This window comes from Epithele typhae, assembly GCF_022376455.1.
Source record: "Epithele typhae strain CBS 203.58 chromosome Unknown BXZ73scaffold_50, whole genome shotgun sequence".
NCBI classification, from domain to species: domain Eukaryota; kingdom Fungi; phylum Basidiomycota; class Agaricomycetes; order Polyporales; family Epitheliaceae; genus Epithele; species Epithele typhae.
Genome location: NW_025954241.1, coordinates 103,553 through 122,005, shown reverse-complemented (window position 1 = coordinate 122,005; position 18,453 = coordinate 103,553). Strand labels below are relative to the sequence as shown.

General features: G+C 58.7%; 6 protein-coding genes across 6 annotated transcripts; 2 read left to right on the top strand and 4 right to left on the bottom strand.

The window, feature by feature from the left end:
• Positions 1 to 7: 7 nt before the first annotated feature.
• Positions 8 to 1,410, bottom strand: BXZ73DRAFT_104323 (uncharacterized protein; the record flags this gene model as incomplete). Its single annotated transcript, XM_048015845.1, has 4 exons — positions 8 to 613; positions 672 to 771; positions 1,144 to 1,283; positions 1,351 to 1,410. The coding sequence occupies 4 exons, from the start codon at positions 1,408 to 1,410 to the stop codon at positions 8 to 10; spliced, it is 906 nt and encodes a 301-aa protein (XP_047874845.1).
• A 1,412-nt stretch (positions 1,411 to 2,822) lies between these two features.
• Positions 2,823 to 10,437, bottom strand: BXZ73DRAFT_104322 (acetyl CoA carboxylase; the record flags this gene model as incomplete). Its single annotated transcript, XM_048015844.1, has 13 exons — positions 2,823 to 2,848; positions 2,905 to 3,314; positions 3,365 to 6,223; positions 6,272 to 6,440; positions 6,490 to 6,593; positions 6,649 to 6,795; positions 6,853 to 7,703; positions 7,757 to 8,856; positions 8,907 to 9,152; positions 9,203 to 9,841; positions 9,893 to 9,911; positions 10,263 to 10,345; positions 10,398 to 10,437. 13 exons carry the CDS (start codon positions 10,435 to 10,437, stop codon positions 2,823 to 2,825), a joined length of 6,693 nt encoding a protein of 2,230 aa, XP_047874844.1.
• Positions 10,438 to 10,971: 534 nt separating this feature from the next.
• Positions 10,972 to 11,656, bottom strand: BXZ73DRAFT_104321 (60S ribosomal protein L33-A-like protein; the record flags this gene model as incomplete). Its single annotated transcript, XM_048015843.1, has 5 exons — positions 10,972 to 10,995; positions 11,051 to 11,144; positions 11,198 to 11,262; positions 11,319 to 11,442; positions 11,643 to 11,656. The coding sequence occupies 5 exons, from the start codon at positions 11,654 to 11,656 to the stop codon at positions 10,972 to 10,974; spliced, it is 321 nt and encodes a 106-aa protein (XP_047874843.1).
• A 437-nt stretch (positions 11,657 to 12,093) lies between these two features.
• BXZ73DRAFT_104320 (arginine biosynthesis bifunctional protein ArgJ beta chain) lies at positions 12,094 to 13,579 on the top strand (the record flags this gene model as incomplete). Its single annotated transcript, XM_048015842.1, has 3 exons — positions 12,094 to 13,196; positions 13,248 to 13,494; positions 13,544 to 13,579. The coding sequence occupies 3 exons, from the start codon at positions 12,094 to 12,096 to the stop codon at positions 13,577 to 13,579; spliced, it is 1,386 nt and encodes a 461-aa protein (XP_047874842.1).
• A 533-nt stretch (positions 13,580 to 14,112) lies between these two features.
• On the top strand, positions 14,113 to 15,381 carry BXZ73DRAFT_104319 (uncharacterized protein; the record flags this gene model as incomplete). Its single annotated transcript, XM_048015841.1, has 3 exons — positions 14,113 to 14,807; positions 14,871 to 15,058; positions 15,113 to 15,381. 3 exons carry the CDS (start codon positions 14,113 to 14,115, stop codon positions 15,379 to 15,381), a joined length of 1,152 nt encoding a protein of 383 aa, XP_047874841.1.
• Positions 15,382 to 15,709: 328 nt separating this feature from the next.
• On the bottom strand, positions 15,710 to 17,687 carry BXZ73DRAFT_51635 (ubiquinone biosynthesis hydrox; the record flags this gene model as incomplete). Its single annotated transcript, XM_048020672.1, has 6 exons — positions 15,710 to 16,080; positions 16,139 to 16,853; positions 16,904 to 17,164; positions 17,225 to 17,283; positions 17,335 to 17,481; positions 17,537 to 17,687. 6 exons carry the CDS (start codon positions 17,685 to 17,687, stop codon positions 15,710 to 15,712), a joined length of 1,704 nt encoding a protein of 567 aa, XP_047874840.1.
• Positions 17,688 to 18,453: the final 766 nt, after the last annotated feature.

Below are 18,453 nucleotides of genomic sequence, written 5' to 3'. Positions count from 1 at the left end.
GAGCGGCCTAGCCGTTGTACGGCCCCCAGTTGGGAGGGTTCGAGTAGCGTTGCCTTTGAGCGCGGGCCTGTGCTTCACGAGGGTCCGAGTACTGGGGGTACGCAGATGGGCCCGGGAGGGAAGGGCCAGAGGGATACATAGGCGAGGAGCCAGAGGAATACGCGGGGGAGGCGCCAGAGGAATATTCGGGGGAGGTGCTGGGAGCCTGTGAGTACCCCGGAGAGGCAGAGGCAGAGGATCCGCGGAATGGCTGCTGCAGCGGGTCCACGACTGGAAAAACGAATGGGGGCATGCCGTTGAAAGAGGAGGACATGGCAAGGGGGTCGAGCATCGAGGCGTCTAAGAACTCGTTGGCCGAGGCTCCCGCGCCCGCGGTGATGCGGTCCTCCCACGGCACTTGTCCCGTCGGCGCCCACATGGGGAACGGAGCCTGTTGTTGCTGGAGGTGCGCGCCACCGCCGTAGAACTGCGGGGGCGCGGCGGCATGCATCCCCCCGGTCTCCAGACCCAGCGCGTCCTGCCCGGGGTACGGCGGTTCCGGGGATGCGTTGTATTCCGGGCTGTAAGAGTGGGGGGGCGACCACTCGGCGCTCTCGCGCATGGGGGAGAATTGCTGGTTCGACGAAGACATGAGGGAGGGTTGGGGGATGGTCCGGTGGTAAGAAACGTACCTCGGTCTTTAGCTGCAAAAGTGCCTGACTATAGTCGTATCCCGAACCGCCGGGGCTGTGCGAGTCCATGCGCCCGTACGGGGATTCTGCTGAGGGATGTCTGGACAAGTCGCCAGAAGTCGAATGCCCGAAAGGAGCAGGCAAGGAAGCTGGGAGTGACGAGGCTGAGGGGAACTCTGGGAGAGAGAGGGGGTCGATGGGGTCCGTCACTGGGTGTGGGAGCCTTTCGGATTCGGCCCGCCTGGCCTTGTTCGCCGGTCGGACACCAGAGGTGGGCCCGGGTGCTCGACGGCGTGTGCGGCCAGTGCGTACTGGACCTTGACCTCTGCTGGCAGCAAAAACACGGTGAAGATCGAGTAACCGGGAGGTAGGTAGAGGCGCGAGAGAGGGAAAGAGAAGGAGAGAGAGGGGGAGGGGGAGAAGCAGGTCGTTAATTTAAGGGCGCTTGTGGGACAAGGTGCATTGTACTCACTCGGCAACGACGCCCGCCCCTGGAGGCGCGTCGGGCGGGGGGTTGTTGAGCGTCACTTGAAACTGTATCTCCATCCCGACGCTTTCAGGCCTATCAGCGCCAGAGGCTCTAGGTCCCCATTGCTTCCTGTAGACGGGGGCCTGAGGAGCGTGGGTAGGGATCGGATCAGCGGTGGTCACGAACGCGATGGTCGCGTCGCGGACATACATTGTCAGCCCCCAAGATGTTTTTGAGGCTCTTGTGATAGTTCGGACCGCGCTCGCCCATGGCAGACGACTTGGATGAGTGAGTGGGGGAGGGGAGGGGAGGCTCTGGGGAGAGCTGTGGTGGGGGGGGAGGCGACATTTATATGACCGCCGGAACCATCACCTGGTCTACAGGCCACTCCTGCAGGAATCTGAGCTCAGGCCGAGCAGTGTGCACAGCGGCGGAGGCCGGACGCGCGCACACACGCCCCGGAATCAGTCGCTACTGGATCAGGTTGAGTGGCCGACCGACAACTGATGAGAGAAGAAGCGACAGACTCGCACAGCTTCCCTGGGGACGCCGCGGGTATTGAAAAAAATGCGCGGAGTGCGCGGGACGTCCGCCGGAAGGCACGCCGGGATCAGCCATGCGAGCCATGGGCGTTGGACGGATCGGGTTGGTTTACGGGCGGGACCCGCGTGTGCGGGCGGATTGTGCCGACGGCCTGGCAGTGGTGGAGCAGGGAGAGGCGTGCTAGATCCAGTTCGATCGAGGAACTCGTGCCAGAAGGGCAACTTGCGCCGGGGGGCGGCCGGCAGAGGTCCGGCGACGAGGAGGCCTGCCCGCGGGGAGCGCGCCCAGTGACGGCAACGGAGGGCGCGGATCGAAGCGGACATCAAGCGCGTCGGGCGCAGATAAGGGGCGGTTGACGTTCGCTGTGGTCGGACAGGCCATGCGAATCACGCCGTTCGCCAGTCCGCAACCATAGCGGATTCGGTAGTCTTACCGCAGCGCGGGCTCGATTACCTGAGAAAGTCATGTCAGCGAAACTGTGGTCCAGCACGACAGCGCTCCACAGACCTGTAGAAGAAGCCTCCTCAAGCACCATTGTCTCTACGAGGAAGCCGTCCCAGTTCCAGGGCGGGCGGATGGGCAGATGGCTGTTGACCAGTAGGTAGGGCGCGACCCGATGCCGTATAGCAGGAGCTACGAGAGTCTAGCGGCTGGGAAGGGGCCAAACGAGCAACAAGCACAAAAGGTCGGCTCGCCGACGCGGACAGTGACAGGAGGAGGAGAACAAGGCAGCGGTCGTCGGGCAGCGCGAGGCGGGAGGCCGCCCTACTCCCGACACGTGGCGGGGCGGATAAGCGCCAGAGCTACATGACATCGAGCGGCTGAGCGGCCAGGCTATGTACAGTGGCACGCTGTGCACCCACCGTCAACCCCCTTCTCTGCCCGCTCCATTCCCTTCGCGTCGTTACAGTTCGGCCAGCAGCTGTCAAGAAGACAAGCAGACCATTGTGCCACCCAGAGGCGATGAACGCAAAGCATACATTGAGTAATCTAGTTCGTAACATCAGTCTACATTCATGATATCGTATGGTAATGGTATTGGGGGTCGGGCATTCGTGCAAAGCGTGAAGAGCTGTGGAAACAGGTGCAGGGCGATAGTGCTACAGAACGGTGGGATGAAAATCTATGGTCGAGGCGGCTCAAGGAGAGGCGTAAGAGGGAGGACCTGCGAATACGTCCATCAGCACATCGCATACAATGAGAACACATCGTTCAACGTACCAGGGGAGCGGTTGTTCTGCAGGGCAGCAATGAGGGCAAGCCTCTCGTCGTCTCCAAGGCCGTCGATGAGGCGCGCGAGGCTGTTGATGGTCGCCTTCTTGTCCTCGCTGGCGAGCTCCATCAAGCGACGAGCGAGGTGGTCGGCCTTGAGCTGTGTCAGGGTGTTGGTCAAGTCGAGCTTCTCCAGCGCCTCCGCGATGGGGCGCGTCTCGGTCTCGTTCTCGATGCCGGCGATCGTCTCGAGCAGGTGGGAGCGGTATTCGAAGGTGGACTCCGGGCTGGCCTCCACCAGCTGGGCCATGGCCGCAGAGCGAGCGACCTTGGCTCGCACCGCCCAGTAGAAGCGACGGCGCGCGTCTTTCCAGTTCATGGGCTTGGCGCAGCCCTTGGCCTCCATGCGACCCGTCCGGCTGTCAACGACGTTAGTAAAACTTGTCATATGAGCGAAGGGCAGACGCACTCGTGAAGGTCCGCGTAGAGCAGCGCGATCTGCTTGTAGTTCGGCTGGAGGAGCTGCTCCCTCCTGGCGAGGGCGTCGGCAGCCGCAGAACGTTCCTCGGCGGTCTTCGAAGGGTCGATGCTGTCCTTCTTGAGGCTGGCGTACGTCGAGTCGAGGCGCTCCATGAGCTTCAAGATCTTGTCGCGGCGCATCTTGATTTCGACGATACCCTCAGGCTCAAGAACGCCGGCGCGCGCTTCCATGTCGGCGTACATCTCCATCTGCTCCGAGTTGATCGAAGGGTCGAGCACGACCCACGCACCACCACGAAGCTCGCCTTGAGGAACGATGTAGACAAAGACAGGCTGCTTGTAGCTCGAAAGGCCGTCCACAATCTTGGAACCCTGCTTGAGAATCTCGTCGTACATGTCCTGTTGACCGCCGGAGAAACCGCGCCAGTTGGCGAAGATGATGAGCGGAAGGCCCTCGCGGTTGAAGTCGAAGATCGCCTGGGCAGTCTTGTAAGCCGAGTTGGGGTACCACACTTGACCAGCCTCCATGATACGCTGCTCGAAGGACGAGGGGTTCGCGGGATCGGCGGGGACGATGCGTTCGATAGTGCGGGTCTCGACGGCTATGACTCCCATGGGGATACCACCGAGGCGAGCGCGGCCCACAACGACAGTCTGCGCCCAGCCGCTGAGGGTCTCCTGGAAGGAGCCGCGGTCGAAGAAGCCAGGAAGCCAGTCGTTGGTGGGCTCGTCCTTCTTCCCCTCGATGAACCAGCGCGGGTCGTACGGACCCTTGGGGGGAACGTAACCAATGTCGCGGTCCCATGTATCATCGAGGTTGAGGGTCGGAAGCGGGGCTCCTTTGTACTCGGGGATGTACGACAGCCACTCAAGGATGTGAGTTGCACCCTCGAGATCACTGCCAGCGGTGAGATGAGAGACACCGTTCTTGTGCATGATCTGAGTACCGCCGAGCTGGAGGTTGGACGCGTAGACTTCACGGCCGAGGACCTTGTTGAGCGCCGGAGCACCCGTGAGGATGATCGGCTGGCCCTCGACCTGGACGGCACGCTCGCCAAGGCGCACGAGGTAGGCGCCAATACCGACGGAGCGAGCGGTGACGAGGGTGATCGTGAAGATGTCGTCGTAGGCACGAGACGTCTCGCCAGCGATGAGACCAGACCCCTTCAAACACTCGACCCCAAGGCCGTCTTGAAGGCCGATGATGTCGGTGATCTTGTGGCGGAGTTCGCCATCCTGCTCGACCTCGGTGGTGCGGATGGCAGCAGACGCCTTCTCCTGAACCTTGAGGAAGTTTTCGTGAGTGAGGTAGAGATACTCGAAGCCCTTCTCGGGGCGTTCCGGATCATTCCACGCGACAGAGAACAGGTTCATGACTTCCTCAGCGAGACCGATGCGTGCACCGGAGTTGGCAGAGAGGTAGATGCGTGGAAGACCCTGCTCGCGGGCGTACTGAGAGGCGAGATAGAAGAACTGGTCTTCAGCGGGACCGAAGGAGCCGATCTTGTACGTGATATCGTTCGCGATGACCACGGTGCGACGACCGTCAGGGCATTCCGGTGTCCTGAGCGTGAAGACCCATCCGACCATGCCGACAGTGTTGTTCCCAGGCATACGGTTAACCTCCTGGAGCTGGTCGTGCTCGTCGAGAACAAGCTCCTTCGACTCGAAGATTTGCTTCGGGGGCGTCAACTGGGAGTTGATGACATGGGCCTTGGTCCACACGTTGCTGAGCGCCTTCGAGAAGAGCTCCGGGAAGTCATAGACGTAAGTGGTGCCGATGTTGTGAGCCTGATAACGCTTGGGCTGGAGAGACTCCTTCGTGGGGTAGGACTGGTGGACAGGCTGGAGGTGGAGGGGGCCACGTTCGCCGATGGACTTCAGAATGGTAGTGCCCTTGTCGGTGGTGATTTCCTGGTAGCCATGGAAGTTGACGATGAACCCAGAGACGTTCTCGATGATGCAGCGGATCGGAGTGACGTTTCCGTCCTGGTCTTCGAGAACGACGCGGATCTCCGAACCAGTGACGTGAAGGCGCCAGAGTCTCTTGCCATGACGCTCAATGAATCCGGAGATAGCCTCGAGGACATCTTCATAGGTGACGGGGAGGTTGTAGATGAAGTTCATGAAGATGTGATTGCAGTCTGCGGTGCGGTGCTCGACCGAGACGACTTCGAGCGCGTCGAGAACAGTAGTGAAGAGGCGGTCCGTCTCTGTGACGAGGTACCTGGCGGTGTTCATGCTACCACGGATGCGACCAGGACGAACGAGGGCACGGATGAAGAAGCGATTGTCCAGCTGGTTCTCGCGAGCGACGGCGTGGTAGATGTGGAGCTGCTTGTTGTCAGTGAAGCAAGGAGTGAGCCTATAGTGCGACAAGCGGCTGAGCTCGAGCTGGAAGGCGAGGGCGGGCTCGATATGACGGATAGCTTGCTCTTCATTCCAGCTGCCACCCATCTCGCGGAGAGTGTAGTAGATGGGGTACTGGCCGGGCCGGCATATGAGGATGGAGATACGACGGACGCCACGACGAGTGAGGACTTCACGACGGCTGTTGACGAGCTCCAAGACCTTCTCATACCAGACGTCCTCGGAGAAGTCATCGGCCTCGTTGAAGATACGCAGGGCCAGGTTCAGGACGTTGGGGGGCTGGTTGTTGACGCCGTAGCGCTGCTGGTACTCCAGGGGGTCGAAAACAGGCAACGTCGCAGCTACCTTATCGAAGCCACTCTTGAGAGCCTCGAGGTTCATGAACGATGCGATCGCGCCAGTACGAAGCGGCTGCTTTTGATGCGTGTTGATCAGGTAGGTGAGGTCACTAACAGACGCTTGTCTACGAGGGGGTTCACTGCAACGGGATCAGCGGGAGCCTAAAGCGCGTTTGGGAATTGCTTACTCTCGCCCAAGACGAGGTGTCGAAGGTGGGGAGTTCGACTGGCCAAGGTTGAAGCGCCACGTCACAATGTCGGGAGACTCCCCATTGTGCACGCCATCGCCTTCCTCGTAGTCAACCGAGAGAAGCGTGTACGCCTTGTACGCGCGACGAACGTAGACCTCCAGTGCAGCTACCGAGTGGATCAGTACATCGTCATGTCAATGTCAGACCTCGCTCACCATGGATGATCTCGGGATCCGACTGGTTCCAGAACGTGGGAAGCACGTCGTAGACAGTGTAGCGTGAGTCGATGAGTTCCCTGAGGACTTCCATAGAGAGCGCCCTGCAAAAAGTTCAGCATCAAGCATTTTAAAAGCCTCCTACTGACGGAAACAAACCTTGCAGAAGAGCCAGCTTCACCATAGTAGCTATTGGTGGTCGACGCCTTGAGGATCGCCTCCATCTGCGAACGTCGCTCTTCGTACGACGGCATCTGGCATGAGATGAGCACCTCGCGTGCCTTGAGAGACACCTGAGTGGAAGATCTGCAAAGCAACAGCGTCAGGACCAGACACAAAGAACCCTTCTACCACCCAACATACCTAGCCTCGAGCGCGGCGAGACCCTGTAGAATTTGATAGAGACGCGAATTGGGGTCGGTCACCGTCAGACCGCTGCTCTTGACATGCTCCAGGATGGCTATAATGAGACGACCCTTTCGTTGAGCCATGATGTGACTGAGAACGAGCGACGCGACTTGATCGAGCTTGTCCTTGTGCTGCTCGCGGAGAGCCAGAACGCGCGCTTCGATGCTACCGCCGAAGAGCTTCTCGGTCTCCTCGTAGCGAGATAGCAGACTCGCGATGACGTCGGTCTCGTGGGCCTTCAGTCCGCCTTGGTACCGTTCAATCGCGGAGATGAGCGTCGCCAGCTGAGAGCGGAACATGGTGCGATCTTGAGGGCGGATGTTGTCTTCCATGTAGTGAATGACGAGCTTGTTGAGACGATTCGCAGGGAACTCCGCGGCGTCACCCTTGCTCTTGGCTAGGTCAATGGCCGCACGGACGCCGTCCTCTAGCTTCGCCGGCATGCGGCCAGAGAGCGAGGCCAAGATGGCCGAGGTCTCGGAGAAGGGCAGCTCGGGGTTGTGGAGAACTTCGAGGAGATCCTTGAGGGTCGAGGTCATAACAGCCTGGTTGTCATAGCCGTCGAGGATGTTATTGAGGACGTCCAAGTCGAACTGCATCCGCTGGTGGGGCTTGTTCCCGACAACGCTCGGCACGCCCAAGGAAGGGAGGAGACCTTCGAAAGGCTTCGCATGCTTCACGCGGGCAGGGTCGTCGAGGGTGAGGATACCCAGAATGTCGCCCGGTTCAAGGCTGACACCCGGCTGCTTGACAAACTGGACGATGCCGTCCTCCGAAGCGACCAGAGGCATGTACATCTTCATGACCTATTCAAAATAGGTATTAGGATTGTATACGCGATATCTAGGACGCTGCGCACCTCGATCTCGGCGTACTGCTCGCCGGCGTTGATGTGGTCGCCGCTCTCCACAAGAAAGCGCACAAGCTTTCCAGGACTAGGACTCCGCAGTTGGGTTGGATCGTTCTCCTGCTCGATCAAGCACGTCTTCGAGTCGACCATCAAACGCAACGCTCCGACTTCCTCTCTCCAGTAGACAGAGTGGCTCTTGCCGTCAAGCAGAACCAGTAGGCCGCCATCAGCCAAGCCTCGCGCCCCGACCATCGTCCGACCGCCGTTCAAGTACAGCGTCCAGAGAGTAAGCGAAGAGCGCGTGGCTGTGAAGGAGTACCGGACGTTGTCGTAGATGAAATCGATCCCGAAGACAGTCTTGAGGACGTCACGAGAGGGGACTTGACCCTTGTCGAGGATGCGCTTGTACTCGGTCCAACAATCTTCCGAAGTCATCCAGGCCTTCGTAACTGCTCCGCAGATCACGGCCAGAGTAGTGTCAGGGCGTTCCGCGGTGAGCTTGTCACTGATGAGCGAGTCGAGCCAGCCTGTGGTGATCGTGTTCTCCTCGAACGCTCGGAGCTGCAGGAGCTTGATGAGGTACTCGACTGTGGTACGGAAGTCACCACGGATGCTGAGTTCCTTCAGGGCGACGACCATGTTCTTCCTCGACTCGGCACGATCTTCACCATACGCGAAGATGTGACCGAACTGAGAATCGGCGAACTCGTGGAGACCACCGGCGCTGTTGACGGAAAAGTAGCCCCAAACGTTGGTGTTCGAACGGAAGTTGAGCTCTTGCAGCGAACCAGAAGAGGGCTTGAAGCCAGCGTCAGGGTTCTCGGCCGTGATGCGGACAGCGATGACGTGACCCTTGGGGCGAGGCCTGCGCTGAAGGCTGCTTGCCTCCGGGTCGATCATGTCGAAGTCAATCTCAGAGGAACCGCTGTGAGCGACGCCGTACAGCTGACGGATATGGCGAATGCGGTGGAGCGGGATACCCATAGCGATCTGTAACTGGGCAGCAGGAAGGTTGACGCCAGACACCATCTCAGTCGTCGGGTGCTCGACTTGGAGACGAGGGTTGAGTTCCAAGAAGTAGAAAACATCTTCTGCGTGACTGTAAAGGTCTAGAAATATGTCAGACCATTGCGCGCGTGGTGGTCGATCATCAACCTACACTCCACAGTTCCAGCGCTAACATAACCGACCAACTTCGCCAACCTAACCGCAGCGCGTTCCATCTTCTCAAAAGTCTCGGGACCTGCAATGGTGACCGGGGCCTCCTCGATGATCTTCTGGTGGCGGCGCTGAACCGAGCAGTCACGACCGAACAGGGAGATAGCATTGCCATACTGGTCAGCAAGGAGCTGAACCTCCAGATGACGAGCCTGCCCAGCAAGCTTCATGATAAAGATTGGAGATCCTGTGGTAAAACTCAGAAGGAATGGCGACAGCAAGAGAGGTAACACGCACCTGGAATCTCGCCCTCCACCGCATGGTACGCGTTCTTGAACGTCTCCACGGCTTCAACCTTCCTGATACCCTTCCCTCCGCCGCCCTCAGAAGCCTTGATCATAACCGGGAAGCCGATCTCTTCCGCGCGCGCAAGACCTTCCTCCCAAGTCGTCACGCATGCCGCACGGTACACGTCGTCGGCGACAGTCACGAACCCTGCGTCGGAGAGCTGCGTCTTCGTGATGCCAGTGCCAGACCAGGCCATAGTGGGTACCTGTGCGCTCTGCGCCACGATAGTGCTGGAGATTTTGTCGCCTAGACTCCGCATCGCGCTGCCAGGAGGACCGATGAACACAATTTTGTTGGCTGTAAGAGTTTCAGGAAGCTTTGGATTCTCCGACGCGTGGCCCCAGCCGGCCCAGACGGCGTGGACGCCGGCACGCTCCGCGACGTCAACGATGAGGTCCACATTCGCGTAGTTGTTGTTGTTGGAGCCTCCCGGCACTTCGACATACCGGTCGGCCATGCGAATGTACTCCGCGTTGACCTTCAGATCTTCCGGAGTAGCCATGACAGTAAACTCAACGGCGCGCTCCGTACCGAATGTCTCGTAACTCCATTGCCTAATTGAACGAATCTCCTTGACGGCGGCGATACCTTTGAGATGGTCAACAAGATGATATACCAGGATGAAAGAAGCCGACTGACCGTTGTTGGCAATGAGGACCTGTCGAGCAATTTCGTCAGCTTCAATACCTAAGAACCCAAAGGATCGCGAAGTTCTGGCACGTGTATGCCCTCCTCATGCACCGACGCGTGTTGCGCGAAGACTGGACGCGTAAGCCTGCGCATATAGCCGAAACACGCGCATACAGCGAGCTCAGCACGAGTTTCAGCGTGCGTCCATCGCACTCCGACGACGCGAGTCGAGGGCGAGGGCGAGAGAGACCGTCAGATGGACGCGTCCACTTGTGTGACACACGCGACGCGTCCACCCCGTTACGTATCCGACTGCGACAACCTCGGTGCCCCACTTCGGAAAATGCGGATAAATGCAGCAGCGCAAGGAGATACACACCTTCGTAATGACTGTATGCCCGCCGTGCTGCTTGACGAAGTCGGTGACTGCGCCGGACGGGGCGTTTTCGAGGGAATTACCGCCTGTGATGGATGTCACGCGGTACTCATCGGTGATGGAGATGCGGAGACTCACCTATGAAGTGGGCGACTTTGGAGTGATCGTAAGTGGACATGACTACAGGAAAGACACAGACGGAAAAGTGGAAAGGTCGGGGGAAGGAGGCAAGAGAGATGGCCAGCTAAAAGCTTGCCCTCGACGAGGCCGGAATCCCCAACACATGGGGATTACGTAACAACACTGGGGTATCTTTCCTGCAGTCAATGCCAGACTGCCCCGATCGGCGCCTCCAGATGTTCCCCAGATGTTCTTTGCCCCAACTTTGGGGTGGCCGCATTAATTGCATGCTTTGAGGCGGAAAGATGACTTCCGAATCCGAGCGCAGAACACCGAAGCACCAACCGACGTCGACGCTTCATGAGCGTATGGTGAGCGCTCATCCATGTCACCCCCAGTGACAGAACCCACCGAAGCGCATGAGAGGATCCAGGCCAAACGCACATGCAGTGCTCCGATAGTTCACCCAGGGAACATTCACGCGAAGGAGTACAGTGCGGAAATGCATGCAGTCATGAGCATGTCATAGTGTTTGCAATACATGAGGGTGTAACAGCAACGCCGGCAACGAGACGAGATAGGACAAGAGCGTTTAGATGTTGGAAGGGAACATCATCTACAAGCGCACCCGTCAGCAGATCAACAGCAGCTGAAATCGAAAGAATACTTACCACCCGGACGCTCGCGCCAAACGAGTGTGGGGGCAGGTTCGAGCTGAACTTGCCTTTTACGACACCAGAGTTGCCGTGCGGGCGGGTGACACGCCTGGAAGGACGGTCAATAAAAGTGCGGAGAGCAGCACGAGGAAATAAACGTACCCCCAGATCACACGGACCTTGGAACCGCGGACCTCCGTCTTTGCCCGGTAGACGAAGGCGACTCGCTGCACGAGAACATAGGTTGGGATCACGTGAACTCAAGAGCCACTGAGCAACGCACCTTTCCGAGGTAGTACTGAGCATCCTCCTTGTTTGCGACACCCTCAATCTGGAGGAGGGAGGTGTTGGGACGGGAGTTGCGCTTCGACCGCTTGTGGCCAAGAATGCGGCCCTTGGAGTAAAGTCTGCAAGGCGACGAGCGTAGCATAAGCATACCGTCTAGGCCTCTGCGCAGGAATGTGTTCGAAAGAGGTCCAACGTTTCGAAGAGCGCCGTCATCCAATTCCTCCTGCACGCATCCATCCCAACCCAACCCTCCCGCATCCTCCCAAAGCACCCCAGACCATGTGTACCTCCCTCCGGCATCATAGGATCATAAACTCACCTTGTGGAGCCCATCGTTTTGCTGGTCAGCCGGTGTCGGATGTCGTGTACTTGCTGTTGTGGACTGCTCGCAAAGCTGGGCACGGCAAGCTTCAGCGCTTATGGCGGCAATTTCCGATAGGCGCTTGTTGTCGCACGTGTATTTAGACGCCAGCCTGGTGCTGAAAAGTTGTTTTCGCAGTTCTTCCTCCTCACCACCGACGCAACGTCCAGCGTTGCACTCAGGCGTCCCCCATCAACGACGTACGCGAGTAACGGAGCGGTGGGAGAGCGAAGGAATCCTCGGAGTATTGGTCTGCTCGTATGTAGCCAGTTCCACTTTGCTTGTTCAAGTTGTTGCACTTGTACAAGCTTGGACCGCAGGAAATATAAATCCCTCACAAACTCGACCTTACTCGTCTGCTGCCGGTACATAATCGGACCGCCTTCCTCGTCACCGTTTAGTGGTCACCATGAACTTCGGCGGAGGCAGGCTCCCTGCCGTGTGGAAACGGTTCTCTTCCACCACAACCACCATCGTCACCAAAGCCATTCCTTCCAAAACCCATCTCCATGTCCCCATCCCCGATAGTGCGTTTCCGCAAGGCTACTCTCTTACAGGTCTCCACTGTGGGGTGAAGAAGACGGGTGCCCTCGACCTCAGTGTTATACTCTCCACCTCTCCTCGTCCCACGAGCACTGCAGCATGTTTCACCCGCAACGCGTTCAAAGCCGCTCCGGTTCTTGTCTCTCAAGAAGTCTTGCAAAGTACTTTGGGGCGCGCCCGTGCGCTGGTCGTCAATAGTGGTTGCGCGAACGCTGTGACGGGCAAGCAGGGGATGGACGACGCATGGGCGATGTCAGGTGCGACCGACAAACTCCTCTCTGGCCCCAAACCCCATAGCGAGACCCTGGTCATGTCCACTGGTGTTATTGGCCAAACTCTCCCCATCGCGAAGATCCTTGATGGCGTCCGTGCTGCCGCGACGACGCTTGGCTCGACGTTCGAAGCATGGGAGCGCGCCGCGCTAGGCTTCATGACCACGGACACCTTCCCCAAATTGCGCGCCCGCTCTTTTACCATTCGCGGAAAGGAGTATCGCCTGGCTGGCATGGACAAGGGTGCTGGTATGATCCATCCCAACATGGGTCCTCCTAGCGGCCAGCTTCACGCGACTCTCCTCGGGGCCATCTTCACGGACGCGGCCGTCTCCCCTCGAAGTCTTCAAAACGCGCTCACGTATGCAGTCGACCGCAGCTTCAACTCGATTAGCGTGGACGGCGAGATGTCCACGAACGATACCATCGTGCTCATGGCGAACGGCGCAGCAACCTCAGCAAACGAAGCCGAAATTGACGAGGCGACGGATCCGGAAGCGTTCGAGATGTTCAAGCAGGAGCTCACGATGTTCGCGGCGGATCTGGCCCAGCTGGTTGTGCGCGACGGTGAGGGTGCGACCAAGTTCGTCACCGTCACGGTGGATGGTGCGCCCACGTACGAGGACGCGCATGCTGTTGCCTCGAGGATCTCTACCTCCGCTCTTGTCAAGACAGCTTTGTTCGGAGAAGACGCCAAGTGAGCCTCAGCGTTCGTACCACGCAAGAGATTACTGATAAACATGCGTAGCTGGGGTCGTATACTCTCAGCAGCGGGTTCTATCTCCCTCTCCAAGCCCATCGACCCTACTCGCGTCAATGTCTCATTCATTCCCGTCGACGGTACTCCCCCTCTCGCTCTGCTAGTCAATGGCGAGCCAGAGAAGGTCAACGAGACTCGCGCTTCGGAGATTATCCAGCAGAGCGATTTGGAAGTCAAAGTCGAGTTAGGTCTTGGGATGGAGAGTGCCCAGTACTGGACCTGTGACTTCAGCTACGTGAGTACACCCCTGTTTTGTTGCAACTTTAGTGCTTATGTCGCTGTAGGAATATGTCAGGATCAACGGAGACTACAGAACATAGGCCGTGGCGGAAGGTTGGACGAGTTCACTAACATAGACTTAAATCGCTGCGGTTGTATGTGCCCCGGCCGAGTTGCCATTCTACATCGTCGCAATAATGTTACCGGAGTCGCGGGTATATGCGTGCTGCCTTGTCCAATCTTGAATGGAGGGTTACGTTCAGGTTGTCGCAACTTCTTCGGTTTTTGAGCGCGGTGACTTAAGTACTTATGTATGTTGTGCGGGCTACGTTTCTCCGGTTCGATACTCTTGGCGAACGTTTCTCATAGGACCTGTGGGGAATGGAACAGAGATATAGAAGCACATGTGGGGTGCTGACATGGTTGGGTGTCAAGCTCCTTCAGTACTGCCTATTTACGGACGCGCTATTTGGGTCTATTGACGCGTCTCGGCAAGCTGATACATAATGCCAGGCACCGTATTGCTTGCGCCTGGAATACACGTCAGTAATTGCGCCTGTGCTTGGCCTCGTCCGTCTTGTCTCTGCCCAGTACACACTCTCATTCTCCCCTCCACCTCCTGCTCTTCTTCCCCATGGGTTCCGCGCAAAGCCTCATCCCTGTTGCTACCCTGATTCTCGCCGGCACCGCCGTCTACGGCTTCACCCACCTCAACAAGCCCACCGGCGCAGCCCAGGAGCCCACCGCCCCCGCAGGCCCCTCCTCCTCCTCTTCCAAGAAGTCCAAGTCGAAGAAGAAGGCCGCCCCCGTCGACGCGGGCTCCAGTGCGCAGACCCAGCCCAGCGAGAAGGCGGCCGCGGCGCCCGAGCCCGGCGTGGTATCCTTCCCTCCCGTCCTCCCAGGCAGCTTCGACGTCGCGCCCCCCGCCCAGTCCGAACGGGCGAAGCCTAAGAAGAAGAAGAAGGCGAAGAAGGCGGGCTCCGCGCCTGCGGCCGACGACGCGCAATCAGAGTCCTCTGCGACCGCCCCCGAGACGTCCGCCGCCGCCACCGGCCGCGGGAAGCCCAAGCGCGCCGCGGCGTCCGTCGACGAGGACGGGTGGACGAAGGTCGAGGCGCGGGTGCAGCGGACGCAGAAGGGCGCCCCGGGCGTGCCCCAGCTCGACGTTAACACCAGCGACGCGGGAGTCACGACGTCCGTCACCGGTACCGGGAACTCGTCGCCCGTCACGGAGCGCACGGAGGAGGAGGGCGGGGAGCCGGTGACGGAGAACAGGCGGACGCTCGCCGAGAAGCTGCTGCCCAAGCCCTGGAAAACGGGGGTCGAGGAGTACGTCTTGCGTTGTCTGCAGCGCTGTGGGGACCGACGGACTAACGTGTCCGGCGTGCGCAGCTTGCTGGAAGAGCCTGACTACCCCCAGATCTCGCGAGTGATGCGCATCAAGCCGCGGCCGGACGAGCAGCCAGCAACCGGCTTCTCATGGGCGGACTACGAAGACGTCGACTCACGAGGGACCGCGAACGACGCGGACGGCGAGGACGATGGGGGCTGGGGCGTCGTCAAGAGCCGGGGTCGGACAAGTGAGTGCCCGCATCTCCCTTGGGACACGAGTGGAATGTTGACGCTGCATGCAGAGGTCACCAGGGCCCCGTCGCAGCAGACACCGACCGCGCAGACGGCCTCCGAATCGGTCACGAAGAAGCAGCGACAGCGTGCGGCGAAGAAGGATGCAGAAAAGTCGGCGAAGGCTGACGCAGAAGCTCAGCGGCTCGCCACGCTTGCAAAGCACAAGCGTGAACTCGAGCAGGCTCGAATGGCGGAACAGTCCAAGTCTTCGCGAAACACCGCCAGCGGAGGCATGTCTGCCTCTGTCGATGAAAACGGGAAGCTCATCTGGCAATAAGTCACCCTCATCACCTCATAACACATCACCTCATAACACATCACCTCATAACACATCACCTCATAACAAATACTCTCCTTATTCGGCACATACCACCTTGCTATTCAAGGTCAACATCGCATATCCCTTCCTCTTCTCCATACAGTATCATCAGTGCTCTCCGGGACTTTGAGTACGGAAGGAGCCATTCATTTGTATTTAGTAGACCGAGATCCCTAATGTTTCATGGTCGTCTCAAAGACGACGGTTATAACATGTTCAACATCGCATGCCCAAGTCGTTCGACGGAACTCTATCGATTGCTTGACAACACAAGCTAAGCAAACTATTACTGTCGAGGACCTCCGAGGTTCTGCAGTAAACCCCGAACTCCAACACCCACAACGCCCGCTGCACCCTCTGCTACCGCCCGTGCGGTACTGAGGCTTTTCCCAAAGCCCATGAGCCCCTCTGCGATCACATTCGCCCCAAGCTGAGCACCCGAGACGTTGGTCTGGCGGGCGTAGCTCCCGGCGTTCAGCATGACCGCCGCCTTGACCGAGTCGAGCTGGTCGAGCACCTCCAAGCCAACCGAGCGCGCCCACACCACAGGCTCCGCCGTGGACGCATACAGCTTGTGCAGCTTGTCGCATGCGGACATCACTTTGTGGTTCTCGAAGTAGCGTTCGCGCGCATATGGGAGGAGCGCAGTGCGAGACCCTGGCCGGCAGGCGTCAGCGCTCGCCGTGAGGAATGGAGAGGACGAAAGCGGGCTCACCGATGTCTCCGCCATTGAGGACGGTCTTGTGGATGCACCGGAACAACGCTTCCACGTCGCCGAGACCGAGGTTGAGACCCTGGCCCGCAAGCGGGTGGATAGTGTGTGCGGCGTCCCCGATGAGGACAGTGCGCGCGCCGCGCCCGTCGCCGAGATACTCGTCTGCGTGGTTGAACCGAAGGGGGAAGGACGCCGCGGTCCCGGACTGGATACCGGTCACCAAAGGGGGCAGCGCGTCGGCATCTGCGGGAGGGACCCCGACGGCGTCCCCGGAGAGCGAGTAGGCGGAATGTGCGTCGATGCCGTGCGAGCGTTCCCTCCACGCAATCTCCTCCGCGATTTGGCGTGCATCGATTGGCTTGCCACCCTCGAGGGACTCCACGATGAGTGTGTGCAGGTACCGGAGCGAGACCTCTGGCAGTCGGAAAGCAGAGTTGATCATGCTGGCCAGAATCGCTGGGTCGCTGGCAAGAAGTGCCTTGGCAAGATGTGGTTTGGTGGACCAGACCAGAGACGACGCCGTCGATGAAAGAGGCAAGAACGCGATGGGACCAGTTGGTAGGAACCGCTGGTATGCAGTTGTGTTCGGGGCTTGAAGCAGGGTGCGCGGATGGTGGTTCATGGTGGCCACAATAGCCGTAGTGTCGTACGCCCAACCGTATGACTGAATGCCAGCATATGCACGCACTGGGGAGTTGAAACCGTCTGCGCCAACCTTGGCCATGTTTGTACAGAGTGCAGCGCATAAAGCAGGGAGTGACGTACCAACAATCGCGCGCGCAATGTCCGACCGTCCGAAAGATGCACCAACGGCCAGCCGCCTCCCTCACGCTGTTCATGTTCTATTGACTGAACTTTGACTTTTTCAACAACCTGAATCGCGGAGGAGCTGTCAAGGTGCCGGAGGAGAGCGCGTTGCAGGTTCAGGTTCTCTGTGAGTCGTGCCATTTGTGATGATGGACCCGCACCAGGCAGTCCGTCGTGGGATGAAAATGTGATGCGCGCATCCGAAATACCATCCCAGACCTTTCGTAGCATGACATATAAGCTTCCACAGAAAGCGAGGACGGCATGAGTAGCACCCACCTGCATCTCCTCGATAGAACATGTACGCCCGTCTTCAACATGTGCCCACGCGCCGATGTCTTCCTCCAAGTGTTCAGCCAGTAGCATGGGTGTATAAGATGCATACGCACCAGAAAGAAACCCCTGCGACGCGTTCGTAATTGAGCTCACGCGGTTTGAGAACGCATCCTGTCCTTGTGTCCAATTCCGGACCTTGTCGAGGTCACTAGCTTCAACAAGTGTCACGCGGAGGGTGTCGCGAAGCAGCCTATCCGAATCTAATGTGCATGTTAAAGAAAACCATAACAACAATTCGAGGAACAAAGGACATACTGAGCGCGCTCGCAAGGGCGAGTCCTGCGGGCCCACCTCCGACAATGACGATGTCGCTCTCTTGGGAAACGACGGATGCCAATCCGCGCAAGCTAGCGCCCGTAAGGTGACGAGTCACATTTCTTGCTACGTGGGTGCTAGTGCGAAACATGGTAAAAGCGGGAGATGAGCATGAAGGAGAGACGAAAGACGTGCGACCGGAGTCGAAGGCTCGACGCGGCGCGGCGCGGCGCGATACAAACGCTAGCGCTGGTGGCGCTGCGCGAGTTCGACTTCCAGGCCTGCAGCAGCACTGAGTACTGAGTACTGAGCAGCGCGTTGAAGCATACTACCAAGACCTCAATGCATCCATCACCGAGAACGATGGCGCGTTCACGTTTGCGGACGCGCCGTCATACTTAGTAGCGGTACACGCGAAATCATGCATGCCCCACAGAGAAAGCGCCCGCCGGCGGCACCCGTGAAGAGCACTCAGGTCAGCCCTTAGATGCAGGAGAACACTCGCCCACCGTGTGTCCGAACCCATGTAGAAACGCCGCACCTATGCTCCGTACATGGGATATGAATGATTGACTGAACGTGTTTAGAAGACGCGGCGAGAGCAAACTTCAATTACCTTCGGACTCCAGATCTATGAGGAATGAAGGAACTTCCGAAGTCGCCGTCGAACAGGGAGATTGAATATAGCAGGGGTAGTACAAGTTACGTATTGGATGTCAGAAGTCAGGTTTGCCGTATATTACAAGGTTCACCATCCCCTCCTCCCCGCTGGACTCAGCCAAGATCGACACCGGAGTACAATTCACGAACGCCTGTCAGGTATGGTGCTCTCCGCCAGCTTCTTCGCCTCCACAAAAGTGCTTGCCTCGCACGCCGCAATCACCGCCTCCAGCTCCTCCTTCATCCGGGACTCGGAG